The sequence below is a fragment of the Pholcus phalangioides genome, unplaced genomic scaffold (assembly GCF_987345545.1).
Source record: "Pholcus phalangioides strain wild (caught in Gottingen) unplaced genomic scaffold, Ppha-v1.0 ptg000018l_1, whole genome shotgun sequence".
Classification (NCBI taxonomy): domain Eukaryota; kingdom Metazoa; phylum Arthropoda; class Arachnida; order Araneae; family Pholcidae; genus Pholcus; species Pholcus phalangioides.
The window spans coordinates 3,784,158-3,802,504 of NW_028301611.1; the positions used below are offsets into that span (position 1 = coordinate 3,784,158).

At 35.5% G+C, this 18,347-nt stretch overlaps 1 protein-coding gene across 6 annotated transcripts in view; it reads left to right on the top strand.

Annotated features, from left to right (window-relative positions):
• The first annotated feature begins 177 nt into the window (after positions 1-177).
• Positions 178-18,347, top strand: part of LOC149071590 (myelin expression factor 2-like) — a 29,325-nt gene continuing 11,155 nt past the window's right edge. For 3 of the 6 annotated variants that reach the window (XR_016194554.1, XR_016194556.1, XM_089247679.1), the window contains exons 1-8: positions 201-479; positions 6,369-6,577; positions 10,755-10,815; positions 11,379-11,472; positions 11,567-11,827; positions 13,267-13,420; positions 14,135-14,184; positions 15,393-15,435. Coding sequence is in view for 2 of the 6 variants with exons in the window: in XM_089247679.1 (XP_089103805.1) it covers positions 397-479; positions 6,369-6,577; positions 10,755-10,815; positions 11,379-11,472; positions 11,567-11,827; positions 13,267-13,420; positions 14,135-14,184; positions 15,393-15,435 (955 nt within the window). In the remaining 4 variants the exon portion in view is untranslated. Of the gene's footprint in view, positions 480-6,368; positions 6,578-10,754; positions 10,816-11,378; positions 11,473-11,566; positions 11,828-13,266; positions 13,421-14,134; positions 14,185-15,392; positions 15,436-18,347 lie in introns of all 6 variants that reach the window. The other 3 variants (XR_016194555.1, XR_016194557.1, XM_089247680.1) reach the window with 3 other exon arrangements.

Here is an 18,347-nt window from a genome sequence, read left to right on the forward strand (position 1 = left end):
GCTTTAGAAATGGGGCTAGTCTTTCGTTTCATAGTTTTCGTTTCTTCTTTTAATAATAGATGACAGCATAATACTCTTTGGCTTATTCTGAAGATAATTTTGGCTGGTAATTTTGTAAGGATCTGGCAACTCTGTCATAACCGTTCGAAACGGTACATATGGTAACCCCAAACATTGCCTTCCCAATCATCATCAGCATCACGAACGACCGCCATTTATCGCCCTCTCCGCATCGTGTGCGTCTAGTACATTACTTTTGTACATTATTTTGCGGTATATCATTTAGTTTTTTTTGTAAACTTCTAGATTTTTCTGCACGGAGAGTGACCAGGCGGCATTAACAGACGACTTAACGCAACCGAGCGTTAATCACCAATCTAGAATCGTTTACAGCGTATGGAGACAAACGGAAACATAAAAGAAGAAATGGACAACGATCAACAATGGTCTGACTCCGTCGATCAAAAAGACAACGCCAGGTAACGCAAAATTGTCATTCTTGCAGAAGTATTTCGGAAAAATGTGCATTTTTTCCGCTGTAGGAAATTCTTTTGTCCATCTCGCGTATTTTCTACTGAATATTTTTTCCTTCTGTATCGTGAGATGGCGTATTATCCCTAGCGCCATTTTTTTTGAGACGCCGGTTAGTTATAACATCCTATTGATAAGGATCGTGACTGTGATAAACTTTTAATACTGTGGATAACATTTTTCTTGTTGCTGTTATTTAATTGTCAACACGTATTAAAGGGGTCTGTAGGCTAATATTTCGGTCCTTTTTCCGGAACCTTCGCACAATTCCATGTCTGAAAAACGGACCCTTCACAAAATAAAACTTGATAAACCTATAAATTTGGCATTCATTTCTTTTGTCATAAATTAACTAGATTATACATACATTTTGCTTCCTACAAAATTACTCATTTTTCACAAAATTATTGACTTTTTTCACAAATATTCATAAAAAAAAACCTGATCCTATTAAAACAAGTCTGGACAGACACCTGAGGTATAATCAACTATACATTAACTCATTGTTACTGAATTTTTACGCTTTTGTAGTTCAGATGTCTGTAGCTGTATGAAGGGGTGAATGCATTAGCCCATACATCTTGTAATGTACAAACCCTTGCCTAATCCGTTCATGGGTACACAAACTTTTATTGTGTTCATTGAAAAAACTGATTCTAGGTGGATCCAGTTTGAACAGCTGAAGAATCGTTCACAGCACAAACTAATTGTGAATGCTTACATTGTTTGATCTGTGCTAATGTATATGGGTCTCAAAGCTGCCGTAATTGGCCCAAACCATTTATTTTATGGCCCGCCATATTTTTAACCCAATATGAGTGCATACTTTAAATACTTTGTAGAGGATATTTGGGACCGGACGTTTATTCTGTGTATATGGTGGAACAGAGAGACTATTACAATGATGCCATGTACCTTCCCAGTCTTTTAGAGACATGTGACACCAGACGTTTATTGGGCGCTGTAGCCCAGGTCGATAAGATACTCACCTGAAGCTCCAAAGCAGAATGTTTAGCACTGTTCTGCAACAAGCCCTCCTGACTGGAAATGTTCTGCGGTAAAAATTCTCATACATGTAATAGTGTTTTTTTGCACTTTTTCTTAAATTCTTTCAAATTGTTCTGCGATGTATGTCGCAGATTTTGGCACATTCTGCTTTGGGGACCTGAAGTACTAAAGGATGTTAAGAGGTGTCGTGAGTTCGATACCAAGTTTGTCCTTGGCAGAGACATTCTTGTTTCTTGGCACTGGGGTACAATAGAAATGGCTAAATGACCATAAGAAAAGCTTGCTGCTGTAGAGGGTCCCATATCGAGGGGTTAGTAGACGACCTCTCTGTGAGTATAAGAAAAAGGTGCCGTTCGGAATCAATAAATTGTAGGTCCCTGTCTAATTAGCTCCCATGTGCAGAAAATGATTGTGGTATGACAAAAAATATATGAAGATATGACTGGACACCCCAAAGCAGAATGTGCCGAAATCTGCGTTATACGTCGCAGAACAATTACTGCTGCTGCAGAACAATTTGGAGGAATTTTAAGAAAAAGTGCAAGAAACACTATATTACACCAATGAGGATTTTTACCGCAGAACATTTCCTGTTAGCTGAGGGCTCGTCGCAGAACAGTGCTAAACATTCTGCTTTGGTGACTGGACATTCATTTGATGTACTACAGATTTTTTTCAGTCACTTCCATTTTTCGAAAAATGGGAAATGTCTCAGCTTTATTATAATTACTGCGATGCTATTTCGCTTGTATTTTATCTTGCTCGAAGCCAGTGGGCCTGCTTTGCTCACTGATCCCTGTGCAATGAGCTCATTGTGACTCATCACCCATGTCCCAAAGCAGAATATTTAGCACTGTTCTGTGACGAGCCCTCAGCTAACAGGAAATGTGCGGTAAAAATCCCCATTCGTGTAATATAGTGTTTTTTGGGAACAGCTTTGGTATAAGGGACAGGTCGGCGATTTTCGGCGACTTTTTTTTCCGCCACCAAATATGTCAGACGGCCCGAGAAAAAGCCGCCAGACACTACGTGCGTCAGAAAAAAAAAGTCGCCAGCATAGAAAACAGTAAAAACAAATGGCATAAACAAAAATAAGCTGTGGAGTGTTTAAAAAATAAAACTGGATAAAAAAAAATGAATCAGGGTTTAAATGAAACCCGGACCGTTGTGAATAAACAACGGTCCTGTTGTATAAATAAAAATATTCTATTTATTATAAATTAAAACCCGGACTCTCTTTCCGAGAATCCGGGTTCTTATAAATAATCAACGGTATAAAATAAATAAATAAAATAAAAAGGATGCAGGGGCATCCTGCATGTAGAAAAGAATAAATATTGGAAAATATTAAAGGTATAACCTGAGGGAAAAGATATCCAAAATGATTCCAATTAATCCGACACACACACTACATCATATATACGGAAGGAAGAGAAAATATGAAGAACTATCCCAACGGTTTTTCAAAACGCTGCGGCTATTAAGTGACGTCATTTGGAAGAAAAAAAGGAGAGAGGATAGAATGAGAAAAAGAGAAAACCAGTTTGAAAATGGCAGTAAAACCCGTTTGAAAGACGTGCTAGGACGCTAAGAACACGGAAAAACAACAGCCAGCGCCACCGACTGGCAGAATTCTACGAACATGCTGGAACAACGGCAACCCAGAAGAACAACAACAAACCAGAGCACGCCAACGATGGAAACTTATCGCCGGTAAAAAGTCGCCAATTTGGCGTGTCCCTTATACCAAAGCTGTTCCGTTTTTTGCACTTTTTCTTAAAATTCTTCCAAATTGTTCTGCAGTAGCAGTAATTGTTCTGCGACGTACGTCATAGATTTTGGCACATTCTGCTTTGGGGCACCCATGAATATGAGTAATTCAAAATTAATTGTCAAAGTTCTACTGTGGCAACCCTCTGGGGATGATAATGACGCTTAATATCAGCTTTGAAAAGAAAAAATAAGTGAACATCTAACAAGCCAAAGATGTAAGAGAGGAGGGGAAATTGAAGATAAAACTAAAAGAGGGAGAAAAACACTAAATATCTGCCAGTTTCATGCTCTACCAACTGAGCTATCAGTGGTGCCAGCCAGAAAAGTAATTTAATTTAATTTTATTAATTCTTGAACATCCACTTGTTACTGATGCGCATGCGCTCTCAGAATGGATACAGGAGTGATGTCATTTTTCGTCCACTGCACTGAATTACTGTCCATCTACTGATCCGCAGCATGAATATTTAGTATACAGGGTGGTCATTAAATAACTTAGTCAATATACGAGTCTATCGGCTGCAAAATTCAACTCATTGTAATGAAATTTCAGAGTTCTTTGTAAGTGTGTGCTCAAGAGTTAGACAAGAAACAAAATTCCAGCCCTCGCTGTTACAGCAATAAAATTCCCAAGAATTCAAATAGCAACACTCACTTTTATGCATTTCAAATTGAGCAGCGTAGTGAAACTTTGAAACAGTGCTTGTATCACCATAAACACTATGCAGACAAAGATGTCATCAAGGGGTTGGAGTGCTACCTGCATTCAATCAGGCATTTCGGTCAGATATGCATGAAGGTGTGATCTTGTGATGATCCACTTGTCACACAACTAGGAGTAATTTACTTTTGTTTACAGACTTTTCAATTTTAGAAATTTTGATAAAATTTTTAATTTTACCATGTCTTGCTCCTGCAACATGACAGTCCATAATTTCAATTGATGGAGAATCAGTCCTTCATATTGTTTCACATGGTGAGTGATCTGCAATGTGCGATCTACAAACTACTTTGCTGACTTCTGTGGATCCTAGAGGGTGATCAAACGACCAGAATCAAACCCTGGAACATTGATGGACGATGACTCTCTCAGGTGGAGTCGAAATGTGACCGAACTGCAAGACCAAGTGATATTTAATATGGTTGGCTACTGTTGAGGCGGCTAATTAATGGCAATCGCTCTTCATTTGCATATCATATGTTATTCTGGAGCCATCCATTGGCTGAAGTGGTGGCGTGTCATTTTGCTGTAACAGATGGCATGGCACCACATATTTCCATGCCACCTATCATTTTGCAATTAATAAAAGTTATTGCTGCTTGAATTTTTCAAAATTTTGTCGCTGTAACTGTGAGTGATATGTTCTTGTTCATCTCATTTTCAAGTGCATATTCTGTAATATCCATATTTGAATTTTATTAGCATTGGTTAGTGCAATGTCATTGGGGGGGGGGAAGTGATGTTAGAATGTTTATCCATTATTCTATTGTTAAATTTTTGTCATTTTCCTAAAATACTTTATAACGTATTTAAATAGGGATATATGACTGGCTGGTGCCTGGATCTCTTTTCAATAAATTTTTCATTCCCTGATAATGGTAGTTGGAATTGGGTATTAGTTGCTATATTATAATCTTTTTTCTTTGGAAACACTTTGTTTTGAAGAATGAAATACAGGGCTCTGTCCAGTAAAAATTTGGGTCTGTACAAGACCCTTCACAAAATTTCGTATCTAAAAAACACCCTTCCCTCCACAGAATGCAAATTAAGGAAACCATAAATTTGGCATTTCACTTCTTTCGTAATAAATTGACCAGATTATTTCACTTCCTGTAAAATTACTTATTTTTCATGAAATTAATGACCATTTCGTAAAAATGAGGGGATTTTTTTATTAAAGTAAGGGGAAAACAAAGTCTGGACAGACCCCTGAAATAATTACTATAAATCTTCAATGCTGAAATCAATGGGTATCGAGTGAATGTATCTATGACATACAGTTGTCCAGAACTTGAGGGGGACAACTGCCCCAGGTGGAAAGATTTAGGTGGAAACAAAGAAAACCATGATAAAATCGAATTTTAAAGTTCTTTGAGGGAACAAAAATCCTAGTTATGGCCCTGTGTACAATTCATGTTATTGGTAAGAAAACCCCTGAAAATAGGTGCTTTTTAAGTTTTGCAACAAGATTAATTTCTCAAATTTCTTTTACTTGTCATTTTCTCATAGCTGTCAACTGTCTCAGATTTATCCCATCTCCTGGACTCTTGCAATATTCTTGTATCTCATGAATTTCAACTAGGATTGTGAAGAAAAATCCTTTCTTTTTAGGGGAAAGAATTTTTCTCATTGTTTTCCCGGAAAAATACAGTAGTTACGAAAAGCTGAGGCGCTGAACATTTTCAAATTTCTTCTTGAGACCCTCTCTTTTTTCTCCCTTCAAGAACCTAACTTTGTACCACATAGTATTCGTGTGGAGAACATACATATTATACAATGATTTCAGTTTTAAAAGGACTAGGCAGCCCCCAGTCCTATAATATAATATGAATAATATATATAATGGGTATAACTGGTGTAATAAAATATTTGACTCCCTTGAATGGACATAGACCTTTTTAACCTGGGGGGGGGGAGTCATTGAGAAAGAGGAGCAGGTTTGACAGTTTTCTTAGTGATGGTGGACATTGGCATTTTCCCTTAATTGCTAACTTAAATTCATTGAAAAGACAGTTGAAAGCTATCAGTGTTTCAGATTCAGCTTCTCATTCTCCGAAGTTGGCAGCTATGGGGAACTTGTATTGAAGTACCAAAAAAATTTGTTGAGAACCTAATAAATTGATTTTCAAGAGCAGTTGCAGACGTGAAGAATATCTTGGAACATTTGAGAGTATTTAGGCGTGTGATAGGCAGATTGGGATAGATGCGATACAAATTGCATGTCTTAAATCTAATGAGACAGCTTCTTCAATTCGGTTCTGCTGTATTCCCCCTCCCAGTTAGAATACAGCATCTCGGGAATTTCATGTGAAATTGTATATGTGTATTTGTTAAGGTCTCGCTCACGCTCACCCATGGATAAAACCTCAAAAAACAGGAGCAGAGATTCCAGTGCCAACAGAAACGCTTCCAGAAACAACAGAAATAGATCACGTTCTCCCAGAGGAAAGAGGCAAAGAGCTCCGACAAACAGACGGGTCTATGTGGCAAACATTCCTTATGACTGTAAATGGACAACTGTCAAGGATCTCTTCAGAGAGAAAGGTGAGTGATTGTATCTAATTTATTTAATCTTCTGGGCTCCCGAAAGATTCTTTTACCTTCAGAATTTTGACTATGATTGTAAAAAATCTATATTATTGGGGGGAGCATTCCCAAACAATTTACCTGGGGAAAAAAGACGTCACAAAAATGTAAATTGCCTTTCCTCATTGCATCAAATCCCAAAAAAATTTTTGGGGGAAAATAAAAATTCACTCAACAGCCAACGTCAATTCAGTCCTGAATTCAGCTCATATGACCGTATGTCCAGTTAAGTCTTATGTCCCATTTCGAATCCGATGGCAATTTTCTTGTTGGCAGGGTTTGATTGAGAAGTTGTTTAGCCGGTTGGTGATAATTGACGATGGCTGGCACAATGTCAGGTTTGTGTAAAAAGGGCAAAATCTCCACAATTTTACTTTTATCAATGAAAAATCCCCTACATGATTATTTTTGTATGGAGTTTGTATCCACATGAAAACCTCCCTGATTCTCTCTCCAAAGTTGGCGGCTATGTAATAACCAGTGATTCAAATAATCACAGGTTTATAATGATGGTGGAAATATTTATGGAAACGAGATATTGAAGTTGTGTCAAGGAGATGACACGTAAGTTTTATTGTCTGAACCCGCAAATAACATGTAAAAGTCGCAAGGTCCAGGGCTAGTGTTTTAGAATTTTTCATTGAAATTTGGCAAGAAAATTTGTATTTCAAAATATACGTGCTTAAGCATTATCACACAGAAACACGACTCCTGCTCTCAACATTCCAGAACAATTGTTATTTATAGAGTTGTATATATAAAAAATTCTCGAATATTCTCATCATTCTCATTGAGGGGAATATTTGATAATATTCTCTTGAAGGACTAATATTATAAATGACTTGAGAATATTCTTATAAATTCTTAATGAGAATCTTCTGTTATTTATGATATAGTTTATATAATATCCTTGAGAATATACTCTGGAAGAACTACTTTTATGAATTACTGGGGAATATTCTTATAGCAAACAATAAGAATTCTCAAATTATTAATAATAGCACTTCCAGAGAATTATAGATATATTTGCCCCAAAAATAATGAACCAATACCATGAAACGGGTGCAAGAGCTGTGCCAAACTGCGCCAAAATGGTTCTCTTGCTACATGGTGCGCCGAATCCCTGCACATTTGTGCCAATTCTTGTTTGTGGTTCTCAGAGGTACCGCTAATGCACAGTAGTGCGTCAAATACCCGGAATTTAGGAAAAAGAAACATGAAAATTTTGTTCGCGGGATGCAGTCTTTCCGAGACACGGAAAAAGATACGGAGTCAGAAACAATTTTTTTTTCCCCCAATATCTTCAACTTCCCACCATCTCATCTACTGCAATCGGAATCTTTTTTTTTCAACAAAGCTTTTTTCACCCTTTCAACTCCATTTGCCACCCCTCCCAGAGCGGCGCCCAATATGGCCGCACGGTCCACCACTGCATTGGGGGGGGGGCATGCTCTTAACAATAGTCAAAAAAAGGAGTTTGTACTAGGAGCATGTGCTCATTTTACCTAACTTCTGCGAGATACCTTTTTTATATTCATGTCCTACCTTTCCAAAACATGTTGGAGCGAATGAAACTTTTGCACTCTTTCTTGTTTTTTGCACTCCCTCTCCTCTTGTGCATTGCTGGGATGGTACATTACTCCCTCACGTATTGCTGAGATGTTGCTTAACATTGTATCACCAACAGAACTATTATTTATATGTGATGAATGGGTTACACTACAATGCAAAGAATTACAAGAAGTGAAATCAGTTCAGATAATAGATAGATATTGGGCAGACATATTGAAACTTTGTAACCTTGAAAGTTGCCCAAAGTTCAAAATTTTGCTAGTTTTGGTGAAGGCTGTTTTATCTTTAGCACATGGTAACACAGATAGTGAAAGAGAGTTCATTGTTAACAAATAAATAAAAGTCTGTTCGAACATTAAAAAATCTGTCCATCCAATTCTTTAATGGAATGACATACAAAATCTTATGTTCAAGGGCATGAAAAATTTGAAAAAAAATTGTCGGAGATGCTGAACTTCTGAAAGCGACTCGTGATTCGTAATCTATTATTAACATGCTATTAGGTTGAGAAATTGTTTAAGTAAATAAGGTATTTATATTTTTCTCGTTTTTTGCATTTTGCTTTTGAATTTAATAATTCCTTTAAATTATGTGAGAAGCTAATTTTTTTTTCATGGAAACCCTTATTATATTCTGCATGCATTTTTTTTGCTATATTAAGATGAATAAGATTTTGGTGTTCAAGCAGCAGAAAGTCTTGCTGCTTAGGTCTTTAGTATGCATGTTGCTTAATTTGAAAAGAGCCTAATAATTTTTATTCGTAATTTCAGTAATGCATGTTTCCAGTAATGCATGTTTTAGTAGTGATATAAGATAATTCAGAAAAAATTTAAATGGATTTTAATTTGTGAAGGAAATTTATTTAGAATTATTTGTTTCAACCATTTTTGGCAAAACTTTTGACATTTCACAGAAAAATTACTCCTTATATTGCAGATATAGTTTGTTAGTTCTGTTCCATTTTCAAAATTTCTGCTCCAAAAATGAAATTTGCTGCTCCGAAATAGATAAGGGGCACTTGCACCCCTGCATGAAACTAATCATGCAAATAATAACGAGATCCAATCACAATATATTTGTTTGAGATGTAAAATTCTCGAGAATAATCTTTCAGAGAATATTCTCTGGTAGGACTACTTTCATAAATTACTGGGGAATATAAACTGATTTATATTTCACAATATAAACAAAATTAGTAAAAAAATTTAGATTATTTAAAAGAAAAATGAATATTCTCGATTATTCTCAAATTTTTACATCCTCACATCTCTAGTTTATATTCTCAATAAACAACAGTTTAGAATCTATACTACAACAATAATTGATCATAAAAACAATTAAAATAATTCATCCTAAAAACATCAAAAATATAACCATTCCTGTAATCAATACATGTTAATTAAATTATTAATTACACATTGTGCGTGAATTCTGTGTTCATCAACTGACTAATTTTATATTTAAATATATATATGTATATTTTCTTTTTCAGTTAGAAAATATCTAAAAATATATAACTATAAAATATTAACCAATTAGTACTGTAACAAGGCTGTTGCATAATTCAATTAACTTATATTGACCCACTGAAAGGACTATCAGCCCCTTGGGGTCACAGAGTGTCTGTGCCATCTTAATGTTACTTTTTTTGTGGAGTTTTATTTTTTTGTGTTTTTTTAAGTTTGTGTTTTATGTGTTGTGTCCATTCAAATAAAAAAACTCTAATATTCTCCTTGATGAAAATATTCTTTGGTTATAGAAGTCCTTCCAGAGAGTATTCTGAAGAATATTTGTAATAACATGTATTATAATAAATACAATCTCTATAAATAACTTGAACAATTCTTATTTTTTATAAGAATATTCTCTAGTAATTAATTTAATAGTAGTCCTTTGAGGTCTATCAAAAAGACTGGAATATTCAAGTTTAAAAGCGAGAAAATTGAATCAGCATGGCTGAATTACAAAACTTTTAGAGAAATATGAGTAATACAGAATTTTTAAGTATATATGTACATTGAAGAAAACAGTTCTGTATCTTCTTAGAATGATCATGATTATGTAAGAATAGCTTCCTTTTATAAATCAACTTTGGTCTAATTTTTTGTTTTGAGCTTATTTCTGAGAATTTATCTAATTTTGAAATTTTTTAAGGTTTTAATCTCAACGTTTCTAAAATTTTCATAACCTAACTTTAAAAATCTCTCATAATCACTGAGAGAATATTCTGAGAGTATTCTCGAACTGAAAGTAAGTTTTCATTCATAATATAAACAAAATTAGTAAAAAACATATTTAAAAGAAAAATGGATATTCTCGCTGATTCTCCATTTTTTACATCCAAGAGAATATTCTCACCTCGCATCTCCAGTTCTTTATGGCTCTATGTGGGTGTTGCTGCACCATAACTAGCTAAGTGATTGAAGATCAGTTGATTATTCAGCATTAATTTTACGAAAATCAGAATAAGGTGATTTTTCTTAAAATTGAAATCCTGTAAGTATGCCTATAATGATTGTATGTTTGTTTCAATGTTTTTTATGTACTATTTTTTCCTTTCAAGTTGGTGATGTATCTTATGTAGAATTATTTGAAGATGAAGGTGGAAAATTTAGGGGATGTGGGTAAGTTATATATTCAGTATTTATTATTGCTTAACAATAAACCCTGCTCTCAACAGTGTTATTCTGTGCTCAAAAAACTTGAAATGCCTTTCCCGTCTCATGTTTTGAAAAATAAAAAATTGTATTAGTGTATAAAAATTAGGTAGCTGAATAACTAATCTGTCCTAAATCTTTGAATTCAGCACTCTCTCTTCTATAGACATTCAATTTTATTCTGTCATTTGCATGCAAAATGTGCTATGTGTATTTTCTTCAGTCCTAGTCGTCATAGGCGATAGACTTGGAAATCTGAGGGGGGGGGGCATGATGATGTCAATTCATATATGCATATATATATATCAGATCAGTCAACTTCACCTTTGATGCTGGGGGGGGGGGCATATCTTCGCCCATGGTCCTAGTCACGTTGTTTGATCATATATAAGATAGTGGTTGTAGAATCAGTTATATATTTTTGCCAAATTGTGTGGACTAAGATTGTTTAGCTAACTCAATTTATATCAACCTTACCAACTGGTATTTATGTCTTCATCATGTGATGAGTGTAATTTTCTTTCCTTCAGTATCGTTGAACTCAAGGAAGCTTCATCAGTTCAGAAAGCAGTGGAGGTTCTACACAGGTTTGAGTTTCGTGGCCGTCAGCTTGTTGTCAAGGAGGTAGGCTATTTTTTGTGTTGAATTTTCAATTTTTTTTTTCCCCTCTTTCTGAATGAAATCCATATATACAATTACTTTTGACTATGCAATTTAGGATTTTGATGTTGAAAGAGATAAGACTGGAAAACCTGTTGGAAGATCTCGAGGTGGTGGCAGTAGCGGTGGCAGTGGTAATGTTATGGATCGAGATAGAAATGATAATTACAACAACAGAGGTGGTGGCGGCGGCGGCGGTGGGCTGCTGGGTCACACAAGAAATGCGCCACCACAGTACGATACGTATGGATTGAGTCCACAGTTCTTGGATTCCTTGGGTATTGCTGGTCCATTGACAAATAGGATTTTTGTTGCCAATGTAAGTCATATAAAATAAAGATATTTTTAAGTCCGAGAAAATTGTTAAAAAAAATAGATATGAATTTAGCATGTTTTTCCTTGTTAATTAATGTAAATTTCCAATTAACTTTTAACTTAATATAAATTAACTTCATTTAATTAAAACACTTGATAATTATGATTTTGGTACTTCTTCTGCGAAAGCAGAAATTATATGGTTTTTAAATTTATTTGGGATGATGTATGTGGACTATTTGGTGGTTTATTAACTTTTCATTTGTTTAGTTTGAGGATTCAACAAGTAGAATAGTGATTAAAACTTCCGCCTGTTGATAAAGTAATTCTGTATTTATTACCTCATGGTCTTGGGCAGTAACTAATATTCAAAATTATGGTGCACATTTTGTGTGTAGGTGACACAACAGTTTACATAACAAAGCAGTTGGGTACATAGGTCTATTCTAGGTTTTGTGACTTTGATGATACCCAATTACATTCAATTGTCTTCTGTATTTCAGTGCATGCAGGGGCATAAACTTGCCAACTCTCCGGATTAAGGCGGGAGTCTCCATATTTTTCATCCTTCTTCCCGCTCTCCAGATTTGTTAAAATTTCTCTGGATTTTGGCAGAAAATTATATTTTACGCGAGCTTTCACGTTGTCGTGACTTCAATAACTGCCGTCGGTGTTAGGAAAAACGCCCACATAGGACACCTATGGTTATTTCCATCGAGCAGCCGTAAAAAAAAGTTTTGGTGGCCGCATTTAAGAAGCTGGCAAAGATGTGACTCTGTTTATGTAGCATTTATCAGGGCATGACCTTGGTTGCTGAAATTCCTGTATAATCGTTATTGTATTCCATTAACAGTAGTGGTGTAAACACAAGTTTTTTCGTCAGCAGCTTTGCATATTGAAGTTTTTTGAATTGTTTTCTCAGATTAAATATATCTTCAGAAAGAAAATGTAAAACTTTAAGCTATATAAAGTTTTTAACAAGTTCATATACCCACACAAGATTATCAATCACTCATAGCATCCACGAAAGGAAACTTATGTTTTATAAACAGTATATGTAGATGTGATTTCTCAATTCTGCATGGAAAGACTGACATGGAATTATATTCTGCTGGGGGGGGGGGAAGAATAGTACTTTTTTTTAAATTGATTTTTAAAAAAATGTGTGAATTTTTTTTATCAAGTCTGAGTGCCCGGGGGGGGGGGGGGTACCCCTTTCGGGAGAATCTCCGGATTTCTGGATTCCAAAAGTTGACACGTCTGGGCATAATCAGTGTTAACAAAAAAATTCCTTTTTTATTAACATGAAATGCTAAACTGCTGTTTTCTTTCCAAAATTCAGATAATTATAGATATTTTATAGCAGAGAATGATCTTCTCTTCCAGTTTTAATCAATTTTTTTGTGACTGGATCATTAAATTTTCTTTGCTTTTATCATTTAGCTTGATTACAAAGTCACTCCCCAAAAGCTGGAAGAGGTTTTCAAGCTTGCTGGGAAAGTGATGAAAATAGAATTGAAACGCGACGAGGAAGGCAACAGCAAAGGTCATGGCACAATCGAAATGGGACACCCTGTTGAAGCTGTTCAAGCTATTTGTATCCTTTATGTATGCAAATATCATGAAATGTATATTAGGTATTTTAAAATTCAATCTTTTCACTTTGAGATTATTTAAGGAAATGATGCAGATGCAAATGGGTTAAACTCATTCTGTATGCCCAGTAATTTAACTAGTGAATGATGGTTATTCCTTGACACCTAGGGTGGAATTATCTGCTTGCACACCATGCAGAAATCTTTCATTATAGATGTGCTGGGGTACAGGACATGTAGAAAATTCAGAGGTGGGGGAGTGCAAATAAGCAAAATAAGTTTTAGGTTTTTTAAGGTTTATTCAACTTTTAGAAAAGTACATAGAATTTTTTTTTTTACATATTGAACAGTGACACCCAGAAGTTTTTTAATGTCTTTTGAAAACTTAATAAGTGTCTTAATCATTAAATACCGTTAATTTGGAATAAGTTGAATGTCTGTGATTCTAATGTTTGTTTGAATTTTAAGTTTTTTGTGGCCCCAGAATCTTCAACATTATAAGCTAGTTGAACTAATGATATGCTGGGCTTTTTTTTGCCAGCCTCTGCATGTTTTACTAGTCAAGATTTGACTGCAGGTGGGTAAGTTGGGATTCATTAGAGTTTGTTTTCTAGGCATTCTATAATTTCTTCGTGTGATTAACCAATGAAGTTGTGTGTAATAAGCTACTGTGTCATTAAAAACTTGATCTACTTTTCCTATACTGATTTTCTTAGCCATGTTCAATGGACAGAAGTTTTATAACCGCACAATGAGTGTAAGAATGGTAAGTTTTCAATTTCCAAATCTGTGAAATGCAAAAGTTGAACATCCTTTATTCATACCTATTAATTAATTTCTTTTTCAGAGTTAGCAATGAAGTTATTTGGAATATGTTTGAGTATATATGCAGTACTTGCTGTTTGTTCCTGTTGCCAGTTTGGCAGTACTTGAACAATAACACACATTCCTCAGAAACAAATTTTACTTTAGGTACACAATGGGTAATCTTACATATATTGACATATACAGTTAATATACTGTGCAGTGATCTCAGCTAAGGAAAATAATTGAAGGGTGGGGGAATGGTTTTAGTCCAAAAAAAAATTGAAACGTTTTTGCAGTTTTGCATAGCTCAGTATTCTTTCAACCATGTAAAACATTAGTGGCAAAAATGCTTTCAGTCCCTTGTAATAAAGGAAGATAGATACAGCATAAAGGGGGAAACAATGACTTTAGTCACCAGGAGTAGATGGAAAAATGCTCAGTCCATCGCATGGGCAGAAAGCGATATTTGAGTGTGCATATTTGCTTTGCTTTACTGATGTGTAGGTCGTATTTTGTGCTTATGAATTTCAGGTTAGTTTGTGTATCAAAAAAGTATCACTGAGTATAGATTTATGTTGTGTTCTGCACAAACATCCTGTCTAGATTCCAGAGGGATGTATGGAAGTTATAAGAAGCAGTTGTGTAAAACCATCTACTTTCATAGTGATTGACTGTAAACAAGAAATTTTTAAAGCTTGGACAGACTTTTTAAATGTATATACCAGAAAAAATTTTCTGCTCACAAGGCCAATCAGATGCTTTCATGTAGATAGTTCTACACAAAGTTTAATGTACGTAAAATATTTTTTTGAAGGGGTTCTAAACATTTTTTCTGAAAGGAAAAATAAATAAAAAAGTAAATCTGTTTATATATATAATTTGTTTTACATCCCAGTATATTATTACTCATGTGAAAATGCTTTACCATTGTGTAGCTGATAAGGTATTCACAGTCATTCATTTGTCAAACGAGAGCTGAATTTTCGAACTGAAGACTGTCATGCTTTGCTGAACCCTAGTTATTGGTTTCGTTATATTACCAAAAAATTATCTCTGCAATAAATTATATGTTTGATACTTAATGTCATAAAATTACAAAACTTGAATTAACAAATTTGAAATCTGTTTAATGGGTTTTGATTTGTGATGTCTTGTTTTATTTCACAGGACAAGAAGCACAAAGATGATCTAGAAGATAAACGATTGCCTGGTATGTTTGTGTTGGTGCAATTTGCTTTTTTTCTTTCTTTTGATTTCACAGATGTTTAGTAGGTTACAGAATGATCGTTATCTCTGGATAAAGTAGTTGAGGTCAAAATAAGATATACACTCATGTCCATAAATTAAGGATAATGCCAGCTCTGGCAAATAAAGGTTCAGAAACAAAACAAACGTTACTTATTCATAAAGCCCATTTATTAAACAAAAGGTAAAGAGCGAAAACGATGGTGTATGTATGATACCATTACCATTCATAAAAACTATGATTTTTGCTCCCTGGAGCAATTGTAAAAAATATCTCCATTACAAAAACTCACTATTATATGGTTGGTATGATGGTGAATACATTGTATGTCTCCCATGCGATGAAATACAGTCCGTACAACGCCTAGGCATGCTGAATATCAAATTATCGATCTGATCTTTTGGAAGATCACTCCACTCAGCACGCAATGCTCTCCGAAGTTCCGGTACACATGTAGGAGGTGGTTGACGGGCTGCAACTCGTCGGCCAAGCATGTCCCACACATGCTCTATCAGATTCAAGTCAAGTGAGAATGCTGGCCATTCCATACGAGTTATATCCTCAGATTCAAGGCATTCGTTTACGATGTTTGCTCGGTGAGGACGGGCGTTGTCATCCATAAACACAAATTCTGCGCCCATGGCACCTTTAAACAAACGTATATGTTGTTCCAGAATGATGTCCCGATAAATTTGGGCTTTCATGGTTCCGGTTTGAACATGCAGATCTGTTCTGGAACCCAGTATAATTCCACTCCAAACGAGCAATGCTGCACCACCGTAACGGTGTCGTTCAATGATGTTGTCTTGGTGGTAACGGGTACCTGGAGTTCTCCATATGAAAGTCCGACGTGAATCAGACTGCAAGTTGAACCTGGACTCGTCGGAAAACATCACACAAGCCCACTGTGACGATGTCCACATTGCATGTTCTCTACTCCAGGATAATCGCTGCCGACAGTGAGTTGCCGTGAGCGCAACACATCTGACAGGGCCTGCGAGCATATAGACCAATATCTCCCAAACGTCTGTACACGGTTTGCCTTGAAACTGTGGTGCCCGTGGCTGCAGATAGCTGACGAGACAGGTCGAATGCTGTGCTCCGTCTGCTTCTTTTGGCAGTTACTGCCAAATACCGGTCTTCATTCGGCGTTGTAACTCGGGGCGACCTGTACTGTAACATCTACTGACAATTCCGTTATCTTGGAATCGTTGCCAAAGCCTAGAGATGACACTTTGGGCAATTCCAAGTTCCTCGGATGCTTCCATCTGAGTACGCCCACATTCCAGGCGGCCGATAATTCTACCACGTAAAAAATCATCCACATGCGTCCTCTGTGTCATAACTATTCGCTTATGGCACTGAGCGCCTTACAGAACTCTTGTGAACAATTTCACTTCTTTGCCACCATTCCTTATATACCCCCCACCCTTACACTCTCGTCATTGTGACTTACTATCGGCATCATCTGGTGGCTTCCTGAAATTAGCATATCATTCTTTCAAATATGTGTGATAATTCTACAGGTGAAATTTTTACTTTAGATTTTGATTTCCGCGCGATTCTGAATTATCCTTAATTTATGGACATGAGTGTACTTGCCCACTTTATTGAAGGATGTTCAACAGGGTTTAGGCTAGATAAAAAATTCCTTTAGCAAAAAAGCAAAAATCAGGGAAAAAGCTTTAGCAAAATTCTACAATGCTAATGATTTATGGTTGGATGTCTTCTCGTTTCGTACCTCCTGTATGCATTTTTGTGAAAGTGGCTACTACTACTTTTGCATTCTAAGATTTTCTTTCTCATTTTGCGAAAAATGCCACCGTAGCTTAAACGCTGATGTTCAGAGATGTTGCCAGTTTGATGCAGGCTGTTCTGTGTCAGAATCTTCACCAAGGTACAGTAGAAGTGAGAACAAGGTCCCAAAATGCATTCCAACCACAGAAGTCCTGTTCCCCCTTCCCTAACGAGTCTAAAATTCTCTTACAGAAGAAAATGTTTATAAATTCAAAAAGGGCAAAAATAATTAGCAATGATACCTTTTGAGTGATGTTTTGTATAAATTGCGCTTGATTAAAGCAGTAACAATATCGAGACTCATCGGAAATGATAAATAAACATGCACATTAATCTACAACACAAACAGTAACAAAATTTCCCAATTTCTATTGAATGTATTCTTCTGTTAATTAGTTTAAGTTAGTAATTGACCTAGACAGGTATTTGCTTATTTCGAAATTCCTGTTTTACCGGTGAAGTTCTGAATTAAGATTGGATAATCGAAGTTTTGCTGAAAATTAATTGTATGTGAAGGCCGGGACTTGATGTTGAAAAGAAAATATTTCGCAGCCAGCAAAATTCTCTATGAGCCAAGCATAATTTTTTCTTCTATAGAAAGTTTCAAATATTTTTATTGTGATTTTTCTTAGACTTAGTAACCCCTTCTTATGGTAAAAGGCTTACTGTAATAGAATCAGAAAATTTGTCTGATTTAGCAATCTTGTATAGAAAAGTTTTGGCCCCAAAGCAGAATATGTTGAAATTTGTAATGTACTTGGCAGAATAAGCAGTGCTACTGCAGAACAGGTAAGTACCAAGCAAAAATTGGTAGAAATGAAAAAAACTGCAAATATGAAAAGAAAACTTGCAAACAGCATTACATTATGGATGTCATATAATTATCAAATCATTAGAACTATAATTTTGATGGATACAGTTTTCCCCTATTTATTTTCTCTTCCATGTTTCTATTAAAATTATTGACCTCAATAATATTGTTAGAGCTTTCTGTGCAAGTGGTGTGTATTTCGAGCAAAACTGTTTGAGCATAGTTTTTAACAAGCTCTCTTGACGACAACAATGGAAAAATGCAACGT